This window comes from Euwallacea similis, chromosome 7, assembly GCF_039881205.1.
Source record: "Euwallacea similis isolate ESF13 chromosome 7, ESF131.1, whole genome shotgun sequence".
NCBI lineage: Eukaryota > Metazoa > Arthropoda > Insecta > Coleoptera > Curculionidae > Euwallacea > Euwallacea similis.
The window spans coordinates 5,747,300-5,767,352 of NC_089615.1; the positions used below are offsets into that span (position 1 = coordinate 5,747,300).

Genomic DNA, 20,053 nt, shown 5'->3' on the forward strand with positions numbered 1-20,053 from the left:
TTCAATTTCGCTATTTTTATTTGTTGAGACTTTCCCAGAAAATTTTTAGATTCTTTACATTTTTTATGTGTATACTTATGTTTATGATTTGTTACCTTTTTTTGGCACGAAGTGGTATCTCTGAGACTGCAAATTCAGGGTAGTCCCAACGTGAATATTTATCATTGTACCTGCTTTTGCGTAAACGGTAAAAATTCCGAACTTATTAAACTATTCCTCACGGAAAATTAATTTAAAGAAATCAATAAATTCAACTGTGTAACTCACCGTTTCAAAGATTCTAATTACACGTACTTGACTAGCTCTAAAAGTTCCTTCTCTGTATGATAAGTTTCATTTTAAATTAATTACCTCATGTGCTTATTTTACGAATACACCTCTGTGGATCTATTGGTAATTCTTTTTACAATAAATACCTTATGAGACATGCAATGTTATGAATACTTAAATTTTTCTTAAATCTGAATGTAGTAATGAAATTTTTGTATACAATTCTGCCTAAATTTGTCCCTTTAAACAAATCTGTATGTTTATTAATTAAAAAAATGGCTTATGCACGAAATGTGTAATTAAATCGCTGATTCAATCAAACCTATACAATTATTATGCACCACTTTTTCCCCTATGTTGCCACATCTCGAATTTATTGGGTAGCACTGCATTGAGTATGACTAAGTACAAACAATGATTACGTTAATCATTACGTCTATCAAAGTAAACAACAAAGCTAATGTCAAATTTGTTGGCAACATAAACTTTTTTCTTCGAATATTTTATATATTAACTATTTTTTCGTTATTTGTTAACGTAACTAAAATTTAAAATTACCATTTGATTCACTCAGATAAACAGTATTTCTGCCCTGTTAAACATCTGTATAATACACAATATCAACTCTATTTATGGTTCCCAACTCAAGTGCTAACACATCAGGAAGGATAAGCAATTAATTAAAAGAACAGTGAACTTTTTAATGAAAGAGTAACCCCAAAATTGTCCATTGTGCAGTATCTTATCAAATATGCCTTCGAGTAATCATAGAAGGGGTTACTACAGACGACAACCAAACAGCAATTTTACCTATGTTAGTCCTTGTGTAAAATATTTGATATTTCTATTAAACTTCATTTTCTGGGTAAGTGCTTCCTTAGGTCACTTTGAGAGAGATTGTACCAAAAAAATCATTACTTTAGCTATTTGGAGGCCTATTAATAGGCATTGGATTGTATGCCTTTGTTGATAAATGGCAACTAACTGGGTGGGTGAAACTAGAGACTGTTTATGATGTTATATTGAATATATCCCTAGTCATGGTCCTTATGGGAGGAGTGATTTTTATAGTAAGTTTTGCTGGTTGTGTTGGAGCTCTTAGAGAAAACACTTGTTTGCTCAAATTTGTAAGTTATTAGTTTCAAAGCAATTTATAAGTGTTTAAAAGAAAATATTTTCAGTACTCTTTATGTTTACTCATATTTTTTTTAATTGAAATGGGCATTGCCATTTTGGGCTTTGTATTTCCACACAGAATGCAAACTGTGTTGGAAGAAAACTTTACCGATCAGATTATCCACACTTACAGAGATGATCCAGATTTGCAAAATTTTATTGACTTTGCTCAACAAGAAGTGAGTTGTTTTATTGTGAATGACAACTTTGTTACTTAAATTCCTGTTATATTTTAGTTTAAATGTTGTGGTCTTAGTTCTGAAGGTTATATGGATTGGTCCAAAAATGAGTACTTTAACTGCAGTTCTCCTAGTGTGGAGCATTGTGGGGTACCATTTTCTTGTTGTATGAATGCCACAGATCTGAGTTCACGTTTAGTGAACATTATGTGTGGCTATGGAGTACAAACTTTATCGGTGAGTTAGGTAGTCAATAGGACTAAGAGAAATGGCATGCTTGCATAAAAGATCAAAGAAAAATTTTTCCTCCAGTAGATGATCAAATTTATCAATTACTACTCTGGGTTTATATCAATCATCTCCTACCAAAAGTCACAATGTTAGAATGCAATCCCCATCTACAGAATTTACGAGCTAAATTAATATATCAACGCCGTCTTAACGACTATAAGTACTAAAGTAGCATAGGTACCTTAAAACTAATTTGAGATTATCCATATGATTAAAAAACATAGCCAAAGCTCATTCATGGCAGAGAGAGCGCAGAGTAAATGAAGCATTTTTAATTTGGGTATATGAATCATAAATCGACGTATTAAGGTTGAAATACATATTAATTTGTTTGGAAGAGTTCTCGCGCTGTAAATAATAATAAACACCTGTGGATATATTCTGCTGAATTCTTTTTAGGTTGCTGAGGCAGGTAAAAAAGTTTGGACTTCAGGCTGCATAGAAGTTGTCCGTTCTTGGGCCGAAGGCAACTTGTACACTATTGCTGGTATAGCTTTGGGCGCAGCTCTCTCCCAGTTATTTGTAATCTACCTGTCCAAGACACTGGAAGGGCAAATTGAACTGCAGAAATCAAGATGGGCCAGTTGAAACGTGGGGTATATCTGTAAATATGATGTCCTGCCATTTTAATCTGTGTGTGTGCATGTAATCCATATATCATGTATAATGTATCTGTGAATTATGTTTGATTAAGGTAAGCTTCTTGTTTGTAAGTTTATGCTGCAGGGTTTCAATGATTTGCCAGCTTTTATGATTGCCACTTTAGGAACAATACTGCTTTCAAATCGTGATGTGCCAAATGCTTTAGAAATTTGAATTATGAAATTTAGGCAATTTCTTTTTCAGTATGGTTACACATTTTCCTGCTCCTAAGTACAGACAAGTAGATCGTGATGATTTTTATTATTTATATATATTTTATTCTAAACTCATTACAAATAAACACAAAGATCTAAAGATTTTGTGATATTGACTAATATTATAATTTTACGACTTGACGTGTGTGTTCGAAGTTTTATATTTCTAGGCATTTTAAAAATGTAAACGTATTATAGGGAAGTGCTAATGTCAGATTTTAATTTTAGTAAATCGTTATTATAATTCAATCTAATTGATAAAGTAATTTTTATTGTTAATTGTATTTGATTAATTAAATTAATGTATTCAAAATAAAGAATCTTCTCTCTAATATCTGTATTGTTATTTCAATTGTGTGTTGGATGGTGAAAACTACATTAAGTTGCACAGTTTTTGTTGTTTCACCACCACAGGTTGTAATCACGAACAACGGAAGGGTGCCTGACACCGAACGTAACTTTAGAACACTTCTAATTGGATTTACATCATTCTCGGCCTAGCAGCAGCATTTCAGGGGCACAATCAAATCCAGAGTGATGAGAGGCAGACTGCGGGGTTATTCTATCCTCTCTACTGTTGTCACTATTTGTGGACAACTTGATGGTTACTCTTAAGTTATGAGAAATGGCAGTTGTATTACTTGCATCTCCAGGATCTTTTAGAAGGTGTTCGACGTTGTATACAGTTGGTGCTGAGAAAGTAGAAAAAAGGTGGAGTATCTAAGTAAAAATAAAAGATAAATGATAATATGAAGTACAAGTCTGAGAATTCCCAATTACTGATGGATAGAAAGATAAATAATGGGCTTTATTATCTCAAATGAAAAAATACTCTTTAACAAAGCTTAACATAACTTAATTACTACTATTAAAATATAACATAAAAAAAAGGAAGAAGGTCAATTTTGTGCCAAAATGAGTTAAATGCGGCAACATTTTATAAAATGCTTATAGAATCGAAGCATTGGTTTAAACATGCAGCAATACAGCATTGTAATGGTTAAAATTGTGTTTGAATATTTCTTATATTTAACTTTTTTTTTTTCTATGGATACTATAAAAAAACTGGCAATCAATCCGTAGAAAACAATTACTGTTTCTTTTACTAACAGGAGGAAACTGAATTTCTAAAGGAATCCTTCCCCTTTGAGGATAACAATTCCGTTCTCAACAGAAATAAATTTTCTGGGATTCACTCTGAATAAATCACTAACATGGTTCACCCATACGGCACAAAAACTCTTAATCTCCCAATCGGCATAATTTGAAACAAATAGTCATGCCTGATTGGCAAAGCATATTGAAGGAATATAATATGAAATCTAATCTTTAGCAGATAATTGCAATAAATGAGGAAATATAGAAATAGATATATATATATAATTAAAATATTTATGTATATTACCAGTTCAAGCCAAACATAAGGATTGTGCAAGTGGGAGAAGGATTTGCACAAGGTTTAATATGTCTCCGACAAAGACCGACAATGAAGCAAGCAGGATCAATCCGGCCGGTATCCCCACCCCGATGTTTAGGATCGTATCAATTTCGTTGCGATGGAATTAAAAAAAATATATCAGAGCAAAATGCAGCAATGTAAATAAATGAAAAAAAAAACGATTAATCTAAACAGAGGGATTTAGCAAAACATTGGACTATTCGGCTCACTTCAGCCGCTAGTCTCTCAACTTACTTCGTTGCTTTTTGTCGCAGGCCTATAAAACTTTATGCTGTCCTTCTCCCACTTGCACAATCCTTATGTTTCCACTTCAACTAGTGATATCTGCATAAGGAATTTGTATCCGAAATAAAAATCTTCGTCTAAAATAAATATATTTAATTTTTGAACCATTGACCAACATGACTAAAATACAAGCTATTTATCAGCCTTTCTTATACAACTTCCAATGTTGCTTGTATTTTATTCATACGAACCGCCTATCTAATAATTACAAATATCCATATTTACTATATACAGTTGACACTAATTCGTTGGCGAACATTTTAACCAATAGTTTGACTACACTATTTAACAGTAACATTATATGTTTGTATCACATAAAGATTAGACACATTTTTAATGCTTTATAACGACGTAAAAGTTAAACAAAAACAAAGTAAATCCGAAATAAAAGTTTTCAACCACTTAACAAAAATGCACGGTAAAATCCAGGTAAAACGTCTATAAGTTTGTACAGAGAGATATAATATTTAATACATATACACTGACTTAAGTTATGATGGCACATTTACATTAAAAGAATCTTGCTGGATGTGGTAATGAACCTTTGGTTAATGAAATAAATCTTCAACCTTCAAACTCATGCTGATTTTTGGGCTCCTTCTCGCGCATACGTAATCCGCCATAAGATGATGCGGAACTTTGTATAATAATAAAGAAAAACAAAATATGAAAAAAAGTTGGTTCAAGACCTGCGACATCGGAAAATGTTCGTTTAATGATGCACGAGACAGGTTTTACAAATTAATTTCTTAAAATCACGATTACTATATAGTGACCAGTGGAAAATTCAAGAAGTAGCATAACGTCCTTATGATAATAACTATAATAATACATACGCAGTGCACACGGCATAAGTTGAAATGCTTAAGGGCTTGAAATTTTTAAGGGTTTAGAGCGCTCCTCCTCGCACAACCCTTGCTTACTAATAAAAAGTCATAAAATTATTATTTACAATGAGATAACACATTATATCTCTTTGTGCTTTCGCAGATGTTGTTTCTTTTTTAATAAAAAGCGAAACCTTTGCGTGCAGTTCAACAACAAATGCAAAAGCACATTTTCACAGCCTCTTACACACACTAATTGATTACGAACCATGCTCACATCTTCAAATATAAAGTGCTTGAAAATGAAGATATATCTGCTTGATTTTCATTCATTGCACACTGTTACATTTTCGTGCAGTCTCTCTAATAATAATTTACACAAAAAGAAATCTGAATATAATAGGTCTCTTTGCCGATTAAGTAATAATAGAGAAATAAATGGAAATATTTATTTTTTAAGACGGGAAAGATACGTGTCTACAATCCCTGAAGAATTCGTCCTGTTTATAACGATTCTCGCAAAAGGTCATATTGGGGGCCTTATGAACAATATCATTCAATTACGAATTATTTTTTGTCCACATGTTAAATGAATTTAAAGTGAACGAAACCGATGAAAACTAAACTAGATATTTATCCGACTCTATAGGTATATGGTAATTGAGAAACCCTCGCCCTACATGTATACTTATTTTGAGAGACCCGTTGTACGTATATACGTCACATTCATAGTCTTGTAGAAAAACAAAAAAAATAGTAATACGAATTTTCTAGTTAAAATAAGAAAATGGACTATCTGCAGTATAATCGCAAGTTCTACAGTTTTCGGGAGTCACTTATATTTAAGCAAGCGGATTCGGACTGGCAGGTCTTTTATGTTTAGTAGCAGGCAAATCCTTGTAGGACACCATCTTCTGTGTATTGACGTATCTATCAAATAGTTAACCAACTGGATTCTTTGTCCATCTCGAAATCATCTGGCACTTCAAAGAATTCCATAGAATATCGTTATAATAATTGCACGGCAATAATTTTTGGAAACGAAGTATCCTAAACCATACTTTCTTTATCGGGTGGCTGCAGGTTACTATAATCACTCAAAACGCCCTTTTTTAGGTTGGTGTTACTGGCCTTAAGGCTGTTGGCATTGAATATTCCTGCCAACCATTTTTTAAACGAACTCTTCGGCACTAGCCGGTTTTGATACTCCATCGTTGGCAAGGCGTCTAGTGAATGAGTTCTGAAATAAATATAAAAAATTATAAAAGTAGGTAAAAGTCGATTTGATTGCGTTAAACCGCAAGAAAGTGATATATGTATATATATACAGGGTGTCAATTTGAAAACTTCAGTCATTCAAATAAATGTTTATCAATAAATGTCCTCGGTTCTCAATGCAGTGCCGTTTCGATATTTTTTTTTAAATGTCGAGTACACTATCTACAAACATATTATTAATAAAAATTACGAATTCTGGATAATTTGATGAAGAATGTTTTTCCTCTACAGAATCGCGACACAATTGCTTATGGCTATTGATCATAAAAGAATTCAATTTATTAGATCACATTATTCATCCCCCCAAACTGGTAAGTTTTAACAGTCTGAGACAAAATGCTAAGATTGGTAGTGGCTTCATCTTTGTATTATATCAATTATGAACATAACGTATGAAATTTTAAGTTAGTATTGTTCTCGAAAAATCTCTGATTTATTTTTCGATTAAGTTCTCTTTGTAATTGGAAATGTATTTTTTATTCCGTTGGAGTATGTTCGCATAATGAAACTGCTGCCTTGATTTGGAAATTTTTCCCCCATTTACTAAATCTGGGAACATCGCATGTTTCGTTTCTAAGACCGATCAGCTGGACCTATACAAAAGGCAGGTCGTATCGATTCACTTCGTAGGTGATTCAATCGAATGTTGGCGCGGCGATGAACAAGATGTTTGCAAATGTAGAGAATGAAAAGCTCTTTAAAATGATGTTTCACTTAATCCTCTTTAACATTTAAGATATTTAAAAAGTAGGGGGTCGAAAGGAACGTAACGAATTCTACATAAAAATTGTTCCTCCTCCCTAACAAAATCGATGTGTCCCGGTGATTGTTTAAAATTTTACTTCAAATCATCAAAAAATTTACTCACAACTTGGCCTTCGAACAGTCACTAATTGGTAGATCATTAAAGTCGCTCCCACCTCTGCGTCTCACTATAACCGAGTTTTGCATCTTCGGCGGGTTCAACAGCGGCACTTCTGCATCCTCCACGTAACAGTATGGTTCCTCCTGCGCCAAGTTCATCAAGTTACCATTTGGAAAATTGTTGTTCACCATTTTGTCTTTGGGTATTGCTATGATTTGGATCTCTCCACCGCATTTGTCGCAATTATCCAAGCTGCGCGTCGATCGCTTCTTGCCTTTCAGGAAAGCATCTAATAAGTCCATGGGTTTGTTTGTTTGGTGCACTAAATAACAATTTAAAGATTATTATAAATAATGTTATCTACCTAACTATATTGATTTACCATTCAATGGCAATAAATCCAACGATTTTGATTCTCGTACTTTACTCAAACCGCTGACACTTTTGTAGGGTTCTTCGGAACTAGACGCTATACTGGACAGTACTCTTCTAGGTTGCGGCTTCTGGGCTCGTTCGTCGTTTGACTCGGCAGTTTGGCAGTCAAAAGTGGAATTTATGGTGAGTTTTGAACCCACCGAGTCCGGTACGTGCAAGTTGTTTCTGATGGCTTTAGCCAAATGACGCGGTTGCACTAAGGGACTATAGTTTTGGAGTGTTGAGGAGCTTTCAATGTCCACACTGGCGCCTAAAGGAACAGAGATATAAAAGAATGTCAATTGCATCTACAAAAATCGAAGAAATTGCTACTCCACCCGTAATTTAAAAATTAATGAAAATGCGCCCTTTTTAGTTTTCTATTGAGCAATTTATCTGAAAAAAAAACTCACCTCTAGGGACGGATGAATGCCTCCTGCTGTTCAACCCCCCGAACCCTCCAATAATCGAAGGTTGTCGCGAATCGGTGTTGAGCTTCGGACTCTTCCGGGGTCTACAGAACAACGGAGGCAATTCAGTCAAATCCACTTCCCGCGGTTGTACGGCTTGTTCCGTCGCTCCCTCAAGCCAAAAAGTCCTCACGCTTCCCTTGCCCTTCATGCTCACCAGGCCCCGTTCCACGATGATATAACCACCTAATTTCTCCAACGCTTCTTTGCACTGCATACTTATGTGAATTTTCAAAGGTTCGCCGTTGCTTTCCATCCTGGAGGCCGTGTTGACGGTGTCACCGAAAAGACAGTACCGCGGCATAGTCAGTCCGACTACACCGGCCACCACCGGACCTGAAATGGAATGTCGCGTGGAGGTTAAAGTGTTATTTTAAAATACATGTAAAAAAATGAAGACCGTGGCATATATTGGAACCTTCTTTATATCAAATTGAAACATACAACATTGAGCTCAAGCTTTTAACCATGATTTTGGATCCTCCAGATTTACCTGTGTGTATTCCTATTCTAAGTTTCAAAGTCTCGTTTGGTCTGTGTGCAATGCAATGACTTTTGACGGCAGCCAGCAGATCTAAGGCCATCGAAGCGATTTCACCAGCGTGGGTGTCCCCGTTGCGTATGGGTAACCCGGACACCTTAGTAAATTTTTTCTTGTTGCCTAGCATTTTGACCCAACGTGAATCCTTACTTACCACCATGTAAGCGTCGCCGATGGTCTCCACCTTGTATACGTCATAGCCCTTGATAATCCTGTCGAATACTGTGTAGAGATCATTTAGAAAGTTAACTACTTGTAAGGGGGAGCTTTCCGCGGACATGGCAGTAAAACCTACTATGTCGCTGAAATATATCGTAACTAAGTCGAAGGATTCCGGTTCGATGCCGTATCCTTTCGTAAGTCTAGCCGCTACGGGCCTAAAAAGAGTGATTTAAGTCAGTTGTGATTTGAAGGCCAGGAAGGACTGCATTACTAACTTGGGTAGCATTCGATGGAGCAAATCCTCTGTTTTGTTTTTCTCTTCGTACAATAATCTCGTCCGCTCGTTCACCAACTCTTCTAAATTATTAGCGTACGTCACCATCATATCCATCATTTGGTCCATAATATTTTTACTCCTTTAAAAACAAGAACTCAATGCTTCATTCCGTTTGAACGCAGAAAAGAACTCACTTTCCGTCTTTCATTCTCTTAAGCCTAGATCTAATACTAGAAAAATCGGGCCGCGAATCGGGATTCTCAGTCCAGCATTCTTGCATCACCTCTAACACATATCCATCACAGCCAATTTCTGAATCGTAGAGGAGTTCAACATCCGGTCTCGTCAGAGGCTGACCTTCTCTGGGCTCTTTTACTGACATTACGATGTCTGAAAGAGTTTTTTAAGTTAATAATTATAAATAAAGTTTACAAATTCTACCTTTCGGTTCAGTATTCACCGGCCCAAAAGGACCCCTTCGGCCCAATATCTCGTACAGTATTAGGCCGAATGCGTAGACGTCTCCCTTTTGGGTACCACGAGCACAGAGCTCTCCATCCCTAAGGAGTTCGGGCGCTTTCCACAACATATCTAAATATGTTTGAGTGCTGAGATTGATTTTTAATTGTATAGGAATGATTAATGTTACTTCTATAAGTTTGGTGTTCCTCTTCGCTCTCCAACGCGGCCAATTGACGTAAGTCGATCAGCCCGAAATCGGTCACTTGCAACACCCAGCGACTAGTTACAACACAATTGGATGACTTGAGATTACCATGGCACACTAACATGGAATTATGTAAATATAGCATTCCCTGGTGAAAATATAATTTACTTAGTTATGGAGATTCAGTTGTTAAAACAACGACAAATCAATTTTCTAATTTTTTTAATAACTCTTCATAATGGTTGGCGCCGAAGGAATAAGAATCAAGCGATATCTATTGTTCTAGATACTACAGAGTGTCCAGAAACTACACTGATACACGTTAATCACTTATTTTACATCAGAAAATATAAGATTACTCTATGAACGGACACACATGACAAGAATAATTGAAAGACTGCAACAATTTCAAGCAAGATGCAAAAACGATCGTCACAACTGGTTTACTCTGAACCCGAATCCTGTTTCCGTTTTCCGTCAACCACTCTGTCGGAGCTTTTTTTTTCTTCGCATTTTATGTATGACTATATATATATAGATCCAAGTACTTTTTGTTACAAGTGCAGAAAGACTAAATGGTTGATAGCCATTTTCGTAGAATTTGGAAAAGTATCTATTGATGCAAATTAAGAATGTAAAGAAAGTAAAAGAAAAAATAATTATCCGGCTTAGTTATCAATTATCTTATGTAATTCGTAACATTTAATCAAATTTTTTTAAATACAAATAAGCTTAAACAAAAACAAAATTATAAAAATTGTTGAAAATGTCCTTTAAAAAGTGTGAAATTTTACCACACTGCATATCGAAAATAGTTGTTTTTGACCATGGGTTTATTAACATTTTTTTTATTATTTTGCAAAGTACTCTCGCCCCTGAAATATCTCCATGGTGATATATTAAATTCTGTATATTTATATAAAGACATGTGACTGCAGTAATCACACGAAGCAGCGCTTCGGAAATTGATAAATGTGAAGTTATTCAGATGTGATGTAGTAGATGTATTTGTAGCACCATAAAATATGAATTGTCGTTGTTTAACATAGACTATAGATAAACAACCAATATCAAACTTACCTTAATGAGATCATGAACTAACGAAGCAACAAACATCTTATCCAACTTAATATCTTCATTTTCTATAATATCCTGAAAAACGAAAAATGATTCCAAAACCACCCTTTCCAGTCCCCAGCACTTACATATAAACTTCCTTTGGCACAATAATCAGTGACTAGCAACAACGAAGTGGGCAGGACGCAGGCCCCTATGAACGAATTGACGTTGTCGTGTTTCAGGTCCCTCAGCAGTCTCATCTCTTTCATTACTTCCCGAGATATGTCCTTTTTGCGGGAGAACGACAATTCCTTGATGCGCACCACTACCCCGCGATATTGCGCGGTGGTCGTGAACACTTGCAAACCGCCCTTGGATTCGTACGATGTCACACTTGCACTACACAGACTTAACTGAAAGAACATTTGTTACCGCTTAAATTCACTTCGAAATTATTTTAAAAAATTACTCGACTAGGACTAGAAACCATGTTATCTCTCTCGAAGTAATTGTGAATGTCATCTCTGTCGATTTTCCACAGCAGGCCCTCAATTTCCTGCTCGATTTTCCATTTCCTGTAAATGCTAACGGTGACCACCATGGCGCAGAATAGCAGGATACCCAGTACTCCTGCTGCTATTATGCTATTTCTGTGCGTATCCGCCTTCTGGCAGAGTTTGTTGTCGAAGCCGCAGCTAGGCTCGTCATTTGGCTTGTTCCCTCCGGGCCATTTAATTTGAGTGTTTGGGTTTATCTTGTATTGCTGCAAACATGCTTTCGGTATTGAAATTTGGTTACCAACAAGCGTAATTAGGTACTAATAACTTAAAACAACAGTAGGAAAGTAGGGTGACAGATATGGTACTTACTTACCGGATTTGCAGACTCTTCAGACTGATAGAACTGGCCAACGGGCGCCATGTGGAACGAACAACTAAAGTTATTGCTGCCTCCCAAATACAGTAAATCGGTAGATTCTTTGTAGGCGAGAACTGAGAAGTTTCCCTCGGAATCACCGTTCTTGTCTAGTTTTATCACAGCTCCGGTTATACCTGTAACATTCACCCCTCAAATCTCTATGCTTACAGGAAATAAGACGAATGACTTGCTTCGATAGGTTTGATTAATCTTAATGATAGTCTCGATAATCTTAGTCCCATTGCTTGATAGTTCTCGAATCGCATTTTCGTCGAGATTTGGTTGTTCTGAGAGCAAATGATGCAGAGCTGAGGCATACAGTTTCACTGAGTCGTATAAATAGGCCGCGTAAATGCTGACGAACTGAAAATATTAATTCAATTAAAAGAATGTAGTAGAAGGAAATTTCTGATCATGAAGATCAAGGGAATCATTTTTCGTTACACCTATCAGGGATGCAATCATTGGTCAAGGCAGCATGCTTTTTACAGACCGTTCGGTTACGTCGTCTCTGTAGTATTATATTTTAAGTATTTCTACCATACTCACTTTCTCGAATGAGACGAAAAGCTTCCCATTTTCCGAGGGAAATTGCGATGTCATGAAATTGAACGGTTCCTTTTTGTTGTAATCTCGTACTCTTTCGGAAAAGCTCTTGTAGTTTTCCGTTGGCGCCGTGGGTACCACCACGAAGAGCGATTTGACCCGATTGATGAGGCTATGGTAGTCCGACAGTTCTGCGCAGTTTTTGTATTTCTCCAATTCATCGAATTCTGGTACCAAAAAAATATATCTAATAATGAGTGAGCCGAAAAGGTGAAATTTCAAGTCAGACACAGAGAAGAAACAGAACGGTAAGATGCGTCGATTTAAAAATCCGGAGGGAAAAATAGACCGCTTGCGTTCACTCTTGGAGGTGATCAAATTACAAAAAAATACGAGATTTTTCTCACATATTGAGATGACAATAGAAATGTTAAATATTAAAAAAAATGGATATTATACATTTCAGCCGCATGTTGCAACAGATATTAAGATAAATTTCGGGGTTTAAATATTAAAAGCCATTTGTAATTAAAGGTGAATATACATTGAATGTTAGACGACAGAAACTCATGGTTAGAACGTATGCTCGGATGAATGGGGAAGCGATACCATTCGTAACATTGTGGGTAGTACAGTCTAGTACTAGGAAATCCGAAAATATATACTATTTGGGTTTAATGTCCCATATACCTATGTCAAACAGAAATTGATGAAGTTAAAGGGAAAATAATTGTCAAATGAGTACAGAATCATCACAAGCAATTTTTCTTTCTGTTGATGGACCCTATGTATTATTTAAGGAAATTTAGTATCATAATTATTTAAGGGAGAAGTCCGATTCTATATGTATACATATTTCCTTAATTTGTAATAAAATAGGATTAGATTAATGCTAGATATAATTAGCCTTCTATAAGCCGGTACAATGGTTATGCATCGGAATGGCATACCATAAAAAAGTTTGGGGCCATAAGAGGGCCTGACCTCAAAAAATACCTCCCTATAAATTTCAACAACTGTTTACTGTCCAATTAAACCTCCATATTTTCATTAGAGAGAATTATTAAATTTCGAATATATTATTTCCTGCGTATCGATTTTTAAGACTTGTGAGCTGTATGTTTACAAAACGCCGTAAATTTTTTGTATGTTTCGAAGCGATATAATTTCTTTTATTATTCAGTTGAGTGTTAACCGGGCTGCAAGCAGCGCGTTACTTACGGGGGACAAAAGAGTCGCCATTTTACCAGTGTTCTTGTGTTTCAAAGACTCATAATGAGTTTCTAGTGTGACTTTGTTTTAGTGAGTGGAAGTGCGCGTTTCCAGAGATTGCTTCTTCTTATCTTCCGAGTTTAGTTTCACCTGCAGTTGCAAAGGTAAATGTTTGAAGATTTTCATTTTTCATTTTTCATTTTATGAATTTTATTTTGCTCTTCTTTCGATTTTAATCTCATTTGCAAAATAAATGGCAACGTATTCGAATTCCTTTGTTGCAAAGGAGGCACGTCGAATTGCCTGCTCAATTAGTGAGTCAAAATGGGTGTTGCCAAATCATAATTTTATGAGAATAATGAGCGGCAATTTATCATCAATTGCTCGTCATTTAATGAGTCATGGGTAATATCTGTATGGTAACTTTTCTTATTAAATTAAAAAAAAAACAATAATAACAAAATGTGATAAATCGTTTCTTATTTATATGAGGTAAAACTACTGTTGCTAAATTTTCCTTTTTTTTTAGACTCTCATTTAAAATGCATAATTATTCTTGTATATATTAATAAATTGCTAAGTCCCCATTTTTTCGCACTTCCAGCAAAAAACAGGCCTACATTTTTTACTTATTGTAATAGAAAGACAGTGTAAATCGGTAAAAGCCAAATTTCTCCTATAATCCTTAATTTATTACGTGGCGCACTGCCTGGGATAATATTTGAAGCATCTCTTACAGTACGACATTTGAACATACATTTTAGGTAGAGCGTTTTGGATTTTGAAACCATTATCAATTTTTGTGTTCCTTATGGGTTTCGAAAATAAAAAAAAGCCCTTTTTGAAAAACACATTTTTCTAATTTTCTAAGTCTGGTCGTTCGAAGTATCTTGCTTCGGTGCTGGGTTTTATATGATACATTACGATTAACTGGAACAAAGTATGTAAGTCAGAAAACTGGTCTTCTTGAAATCCTATAGAACACATAAATACACGTAAATACACCTGAAAAAATACATAAGTAGTTTGATAAGTCGCTTGTTTTGGTAGGTGTTCTCAAGTAACGGCTTTCCTCCTTCCAAGGTAGTCAATTAGGAGAATTCCTTTTGCGTCCCAAAAAATTGACGACATCACCTTTCCAGCTAATGGAACGCATTTGGCCTTTTAAAAAAAAAAAGTACAGTAGTAATTAGGACAATGGATCGCACTCGGAGAACCGGTAACGAAAAAGGTCAAGTGCGTTCCATCAGCTGAAAGGTGATGTAGCTTTTTGGGAGGCAAAAGGAATTCTTCTAATTGATTACTTCGAAAGGAGAAAACTATTGCTAAAGAATACTATGCATCACTTTTGAACCGTTCACAAAACTGAAATTGTACTCTCTAATGCTATAATAAGTGTCAATCCACCTCATACACAATAAAAGTGTCAATCAAACCACCATCATACACAATAATTTACCATCATTTACAATAAATATATTAAGTAATACGAAGGCCAGTGTCCAATATAAAGGTGTATTGCATGGAGATCTCGTCAATGGACTTACTTGAATAAAAGAAAGGTTGAGCATTCAAGCAAGTATTTAACAGTTCAAAAGTATAGAAAATTATTTTTGGTTTCTTAATTATTTCGAAAAAACCGAAATTTTCGAATTCCTTTTTTATTTTGTCGTGAGTTATATTATGAAATCCAAAGAAATCAAAACGTTCTAGAATTTTCCTATCTAGTTCTTCTGTTTCAAGGTTAAGTCATTAAACATGATTGTTTTATGTATCTTCAAAGAAAAAATCTAACGAGGTTATGTCTGGAGAACAGGCTGACCAAAGATGTTCTGAGTGTCTATACGGGAGATATTTCTTAATAACTATTGCATTATGTGCTGATAACGTTACATGCTTTTCTTATTCTTCATTTGTTGCATGCTTGTTTAGAGCATACTGCAAAAGAAAAATAAAAGTTACCGTTTTCTAAATGCATCGTTTCAGTTTCCTGTCAAAATGACACAGAATGACAATCTAGGAACAGACTCCACATGTTAGTTTTAACCCAATGATCATTGGTAAAAGTTAAAGCCTTAACGATGTCAGTAATACATGATTAGTCAGATGATTACCTCTACTTACTATAAATATACTTGTGAACTTCCTTCTTCAGATATGTATTCATATCCACGTAAATCACGATATACTCCCCGTTCTCAAACAACTGCGCTCTTTGCATGGTATCCATGAAATCCACCAATGAAATTGAAGTGCCCAGGAAAACGTAAACTGAAACAATCTTAGATTAGAATGTTGATACACTGGGCCATAAAAGCAAACGTGCTTACTTCGCGTTTTGTTCTTCGAGCTCTGGATGAACTCGTACCAAAACCCTGTCTGGCAACACTTGTAGTTCTGTTCGCAACACTTGTGTCGGTCACGAGCGTTCTTCTTATGCTGCACAGACATGTTCCGAGCTTCTGCCTGTCTCTCCAAGGAATGCGCTACCGTATCCCAACCCTCCTCATAGATGATCGAGAATTTGTTCCAGTTATAATAGTTTAACAGGGAAACTATGGATTTGGTGACCTGAAATATCGTCGAGATACTAAAACACAAATTTGCAAACAATTCTGAAATCGCGGTGTGCTTTAGTGATGGGCTTAGTGATTACTAGTGTGTACCTGGGTGTCTGGAGGCTCAGTCCTGGCGAAGGTTGGTATGGTTGAGGCTTTATAGTCTGAACATTTCTGAAAAAGATAATTATATATAAATAAACTGCTATATTAAAAAAATTACAATTTAAGGTAAATGCAACAATACAAGAAAATATATTTAATTTTTGTCTCTTATAAAGTGGGAATTAGAAAAGGAGCGATCGTCTTGTGGCTCAGTATAAAATATGGCTTCTCGCATAGCAATATCTCTTTGTTTTCTTTAGAGTAACGCAATAATGCCGATTTCAATAAATGAATTTTCCAAACAGTCGTAAACAGTCCAATACTCATGTTCAGTCGGATTTTGAAGACTCCTGTGCCAAGCAACTTTATTTTGAGATTAGGATATCTGGGTATTTACTTAACAAGTGCCGCAAGTAATACTTTAACGCCTGCTGATTACAGTTGAGGTGCAACATTGGCAAAATCTGGGAACGGTTCCAATTTTTTTCCATCTTGTAGGCGTTAGAACCAACCTGATTTTAAGATTAGAAAATATTTTGCAACGTTTTCAGTAGAAAAGTTGTTAAATTCACTGATCTAAAGACTTTATCGACGCTGTAGTCGCTTCTTTCCACGTTTGAAATAAAGATCTCGTTTGCCCATCTCTAAACTTAAGGGACGTTCCTCATGCTGTTGATGAATACTCAGCTCAACGATCGGTACACTGTGTCCAGTCCTTCCTACAGCATTGTATTATGCTATGATGACCGGATGCCTTAGGAGGACTAAATTCACCCACTGCCATTGGGTGGCTTCCTAGTCCTGAGCCAGCATTCAGTCGTGTATTTTATCCCAAAGATAAAATTTAAAAAATAATGTTTGAGAAATCAGTCTAAGCTGATATCTTTGAACATCAAAATTGTTTTGGGCTTATTGTAAAATTGAAGAATTTCATGGCGGGGTTATTTGATAATTTTCTGATTTCTTTTGCTCAATCTAGTCTTAAACACGTCCAGTTAAACCTGCTTGCATTGATAGTTTGAACGTCGTCGCATCCGTCAACATACTGCCAATGTTGCCAGTTTTTTATGTATATGTTTTCTGTGTCCCAATCATGACATTTTGACGTAATACAATTCAGTTAAATAAGATCATTTGAGAACCTTTATCAATATGTGAATCTGGGTATTTTCAAGAGTTTTCTAAATCTCTGGCAAAGGCTTGAAAATGTGCGATAAACGGCAAAACGGTGACCATCTTTTATTTTTCGTTAACTGTATGGAATGGCAATGTTGACAGTCTACATTATTTACTTTTAATTCTCATACTTTTAAAAATTGAAAAAGAGTGTACAGCCAAAATACTTATTGACCGTGACGTCGCAGGTTTCTGTCCTTGCTAAGCTGTTCAATCAAATGGATGTCAAGTAAAATGCAATGTGTCACGTCATGGCCAATGCTTATTTTCTAGACTATAACATGAGGTCAAACTAACATAGACACAGAGTTATAATAGACGCATTTCATATTTTATTCTGTCTAGAATTCGGAAAGTAAGTAAGTGATAACATCGCACTGTCTATAAGGCAAGATAAACATAAAAAAAGTGACAATTTCCTTGACCTTTGGTTTTAATGCATTTGGATTTCTCTATTTTCTTAATAGGTTTTACTCAAAATTTTGGGAAACTTAGGCTCCCGGAAGGTATCTTTATTATTCAGTAAATGAACTGGCAACACCGCGTCGCTTTCTTGTTTTTTAATCACGGTCAAGGCAGGTCGTGACTCCAATGTCTCTGTGACTCAGATAATCGCAACGTTGACAGTTAGCTTTAGTTCTCTGAATAAGTTTAAATGCCCTGGAATGTCTATAAGAGATTCTGGCACCAACAAACTTGACAAGAGTTTACCATCAAAATCAGTGTATTGTCAATAATGCTATGACAAGTCTGTTATAAAATGAAAGAAAACACACATTTTAAAAACTTTTCCAGGGATCCTGTCCTGAAAAAAATCAACAAACGTTCAGTACCACTCCGGAAAGTATCGATCGTAATGAAAGCCTTAAGAGTTTGCAATGTTTCCTTTGAAATTCATTTTTAATTCCCCTAATTATTCGTTATTTTTCTTAAAAAGTTAACATGAAACTGGAGTTCATTCAGATGCTTTGAAAATTACTAAAAAATATGAAGATTATCTGACTTTTAATTTTCCAGAAATTCCTAGTTTTGGGTTTGGGGTTTAGTAAACGGCAACACCGCAAAGTTCAGTCAAAAGTGAAGCAATATTGCCAAACGTTCGAATTTGTTATTTATTAACTTGAATATTTGTATATTTTTGCAATAAAATTGACATAAAATTGGAGACACTTAAGATGCTTTCAAAGGTCAAAACTGCTCAATAAGTAACACAGGAACTATTTTTGGTATTTAGCAACAACTGCCGGGTCGCAAATATCAAGGTTCTCTGTACTGACATTAGACGTAAAATTTGTGGATTTTTGAAAACTTGTAAGGCATTAAACCCTTCAATACTGAGATACAGGGTGTTTAAATCATTTCTAGTGGTTTTCGATTACAGCTCCTACTGTTTTTGAGATGTTTACTTCAAGTTTTTACTGTTGGGTACTTTTGAGAGTCCTCACGGTTGTGCCAATCAAACCATTATAAACTTCTACAGGGTGCTATTTTTTTGGAGGTCTCTCAATTTTTTTGTTGTGTGTCAGGCACTATCCCTGGTGTCAAATATGAATTTTCTATTTCATTTAGAATACACTTGTTCACTAGAAAATAAAATTATTTAATTTTTGACGCACTGTATCTCGGTGACAACGTGTTTGCAGACCCATGTTCTTAGCAAATTTTGGCTCAAAATCAGATATTCTATTCTCCGTTTAGTTTTTAACATTTACAACTGGGACACCCTAGAGTACATACTACTTTAGGGATGCGGCTAAGGCTATTTCTAAAAGTGAAGAAATACCTTTGAATGTTAACGAAACGGCCTGGATGGAAACTATGCAGGCGGTAACGTATATATGATTAGTTACACAATTAATCTACTATATGGGCTTGCAGGAAGTGATTCTGATAGAAAGTTTAACAGGAACAAAGAGTAAACCCAAGTTTTAAAAACACTCGTTTCTAAATATTCATAATACGGCGCCATCCGGAGAGGCAAACAAAGTAAACCGAACAATAACTTGATAAATCTTGCATATCCATTTTATAAAAATAGAACGTTTTCCCTCTCTGCACATGTTGGTTAAAACCTGCTCCGCTTTTCAATAATTTATATCAAGGCTTTGCGTACAGCAATTTGCAAACCTTGCGATGCTTTTCAAGATTGACATTGTGAGGTAATCCGCGAGCGAAATGAAAAATTTATTGCAAAATCAATAAACAACTTACGTAGCTGATCATCGGTATATTTCTGGCCTGCGATACTATAGCTTCGACGTAACAGGATCCCTCGGGGCCAAAGAAGGCGGCCACCCCCTCGCAAACCATGTCGGTCATGGCCCTGGTGGCCAAGACTGTGTCACCTCTGGTGTCATTCCATTTCAGTTCCAGGCTCACATTGGGGAGAAGGTACCTGTCGTTGTTAATCTATAAAATAAAATTTGTTTTCTCGATTTATACATATAAAAACGTGGTGCTG

The 20,053-nt window shown here is 35.5% G+C and overlaps 2 protein-coding genes across 2 annotated transcripts in view; one reads left to right on the top strand and one right to left on the bottom strand.

Moving 5' to 3' along the window:
* Window positions 1-721: 721 nt before the first annotated feature.
* LOC136409996 (tetraspanin-33-like) lies at window positions 722-3,105 on the top strand. Its single transcript, XM_066391886.1, has 5 exons — window positions 722-1,135; window positions 1,194-1,397; window positions 1,452-1,625; window positions 1,683-1,862; window positions 2,316-3,105. The coding sequence occupies exons 1-5, from the start codon at window positions 1,022-1,024 to the stop codon at window positions 2,502-2,504; spliced, it is 861 nt and encodes a 286-aa protein (XP_066247983.1). The 5' UTR covers window positions 722-1,021; the 3' UTR covers window positions 2,505-3,105.
* Window positions 3,106-4,595: 1,490 nt separating this feature from the next.
* LOC136410030 (receptor-type guanylate cyclase Gyc76C-like) overlaps window positions 4,596-20,053 on the bottom strand; it is a 36,587-nt gene continuing 21,129 nt past the window's right edge. The window contains exons 4-23 of the mRNA XM_066391932.1: window positions 19,804-20,001; window positions 16,420-16,485; window positions 16,084-16,324; window positions 15,878-16,024; window positions 12,545-12,768; window positions 12,187-12,358; window positions 11,951-12,129; window positions 11,547-11,840; window positions 11,224-11,490; window positions 11,099-11,170; window positions 10,001-10,166; window positions 9,793-9,942; window positions 9,546-9,741; window positions 9,350-9,490; window positions 9,067-9,289; window positions 8,865-9,009; window positions 8,315-8,707; window positions 7,870-8,172; window positions 7,491-7,809; window positions 4,596-6,584 (exon numbers count right to left, since the gene is read on the bottom strand). Of these exons, the coding sequence (XP_066248029.1) occupies window positions 6,395-6,584; window positions 7,491-7,809; window positions 7,870-8,172; window positions 8,315-8,707; window positions 8,865-9,009; window positions 9,067-9,289; window positions 9,350-9,490; window positions 9,546-9,741; window positions 9,793-9,942; window positions 10,001-10,166; window positions 11,099-11,170; window positions 11,224-11,490; window positions 11,547-11,840; window positions 11,951-12,129; window positions 12,187-12,358; window positions 12,545-12,768; window positions 15,878-16,024; window positions 16,084-16,324; window positions 16,420-16,485; window positions 19,804-20,001 (4,086 nt within the window). The 3' untranslated portion in view covers window positions 4,596-6,394. The remainder of the gene's footprint in view (window positions 6,585-7,490; window positions 7,810-7,869; window positions 8,173-8,314; window positions 8,708-8,864; window positions 9,010-9,066; window positions 9,290-9,349; window positions 9,491-9,545; window positions 9,742-9,792; window positions 9,943-10,000; window positions 10,167-11,098; window positions 11,171-11,223; window positions 11,491-11,546; window positions 11,841-11,950; window positions 12,130-12,186; window positions 12,359-12,544; window positions 12,769-15,877; window positions 16,025-16,083; window positions 16,325-16,419; window positions 16,486-19,803; window positions 20,002-20,053) is intronic.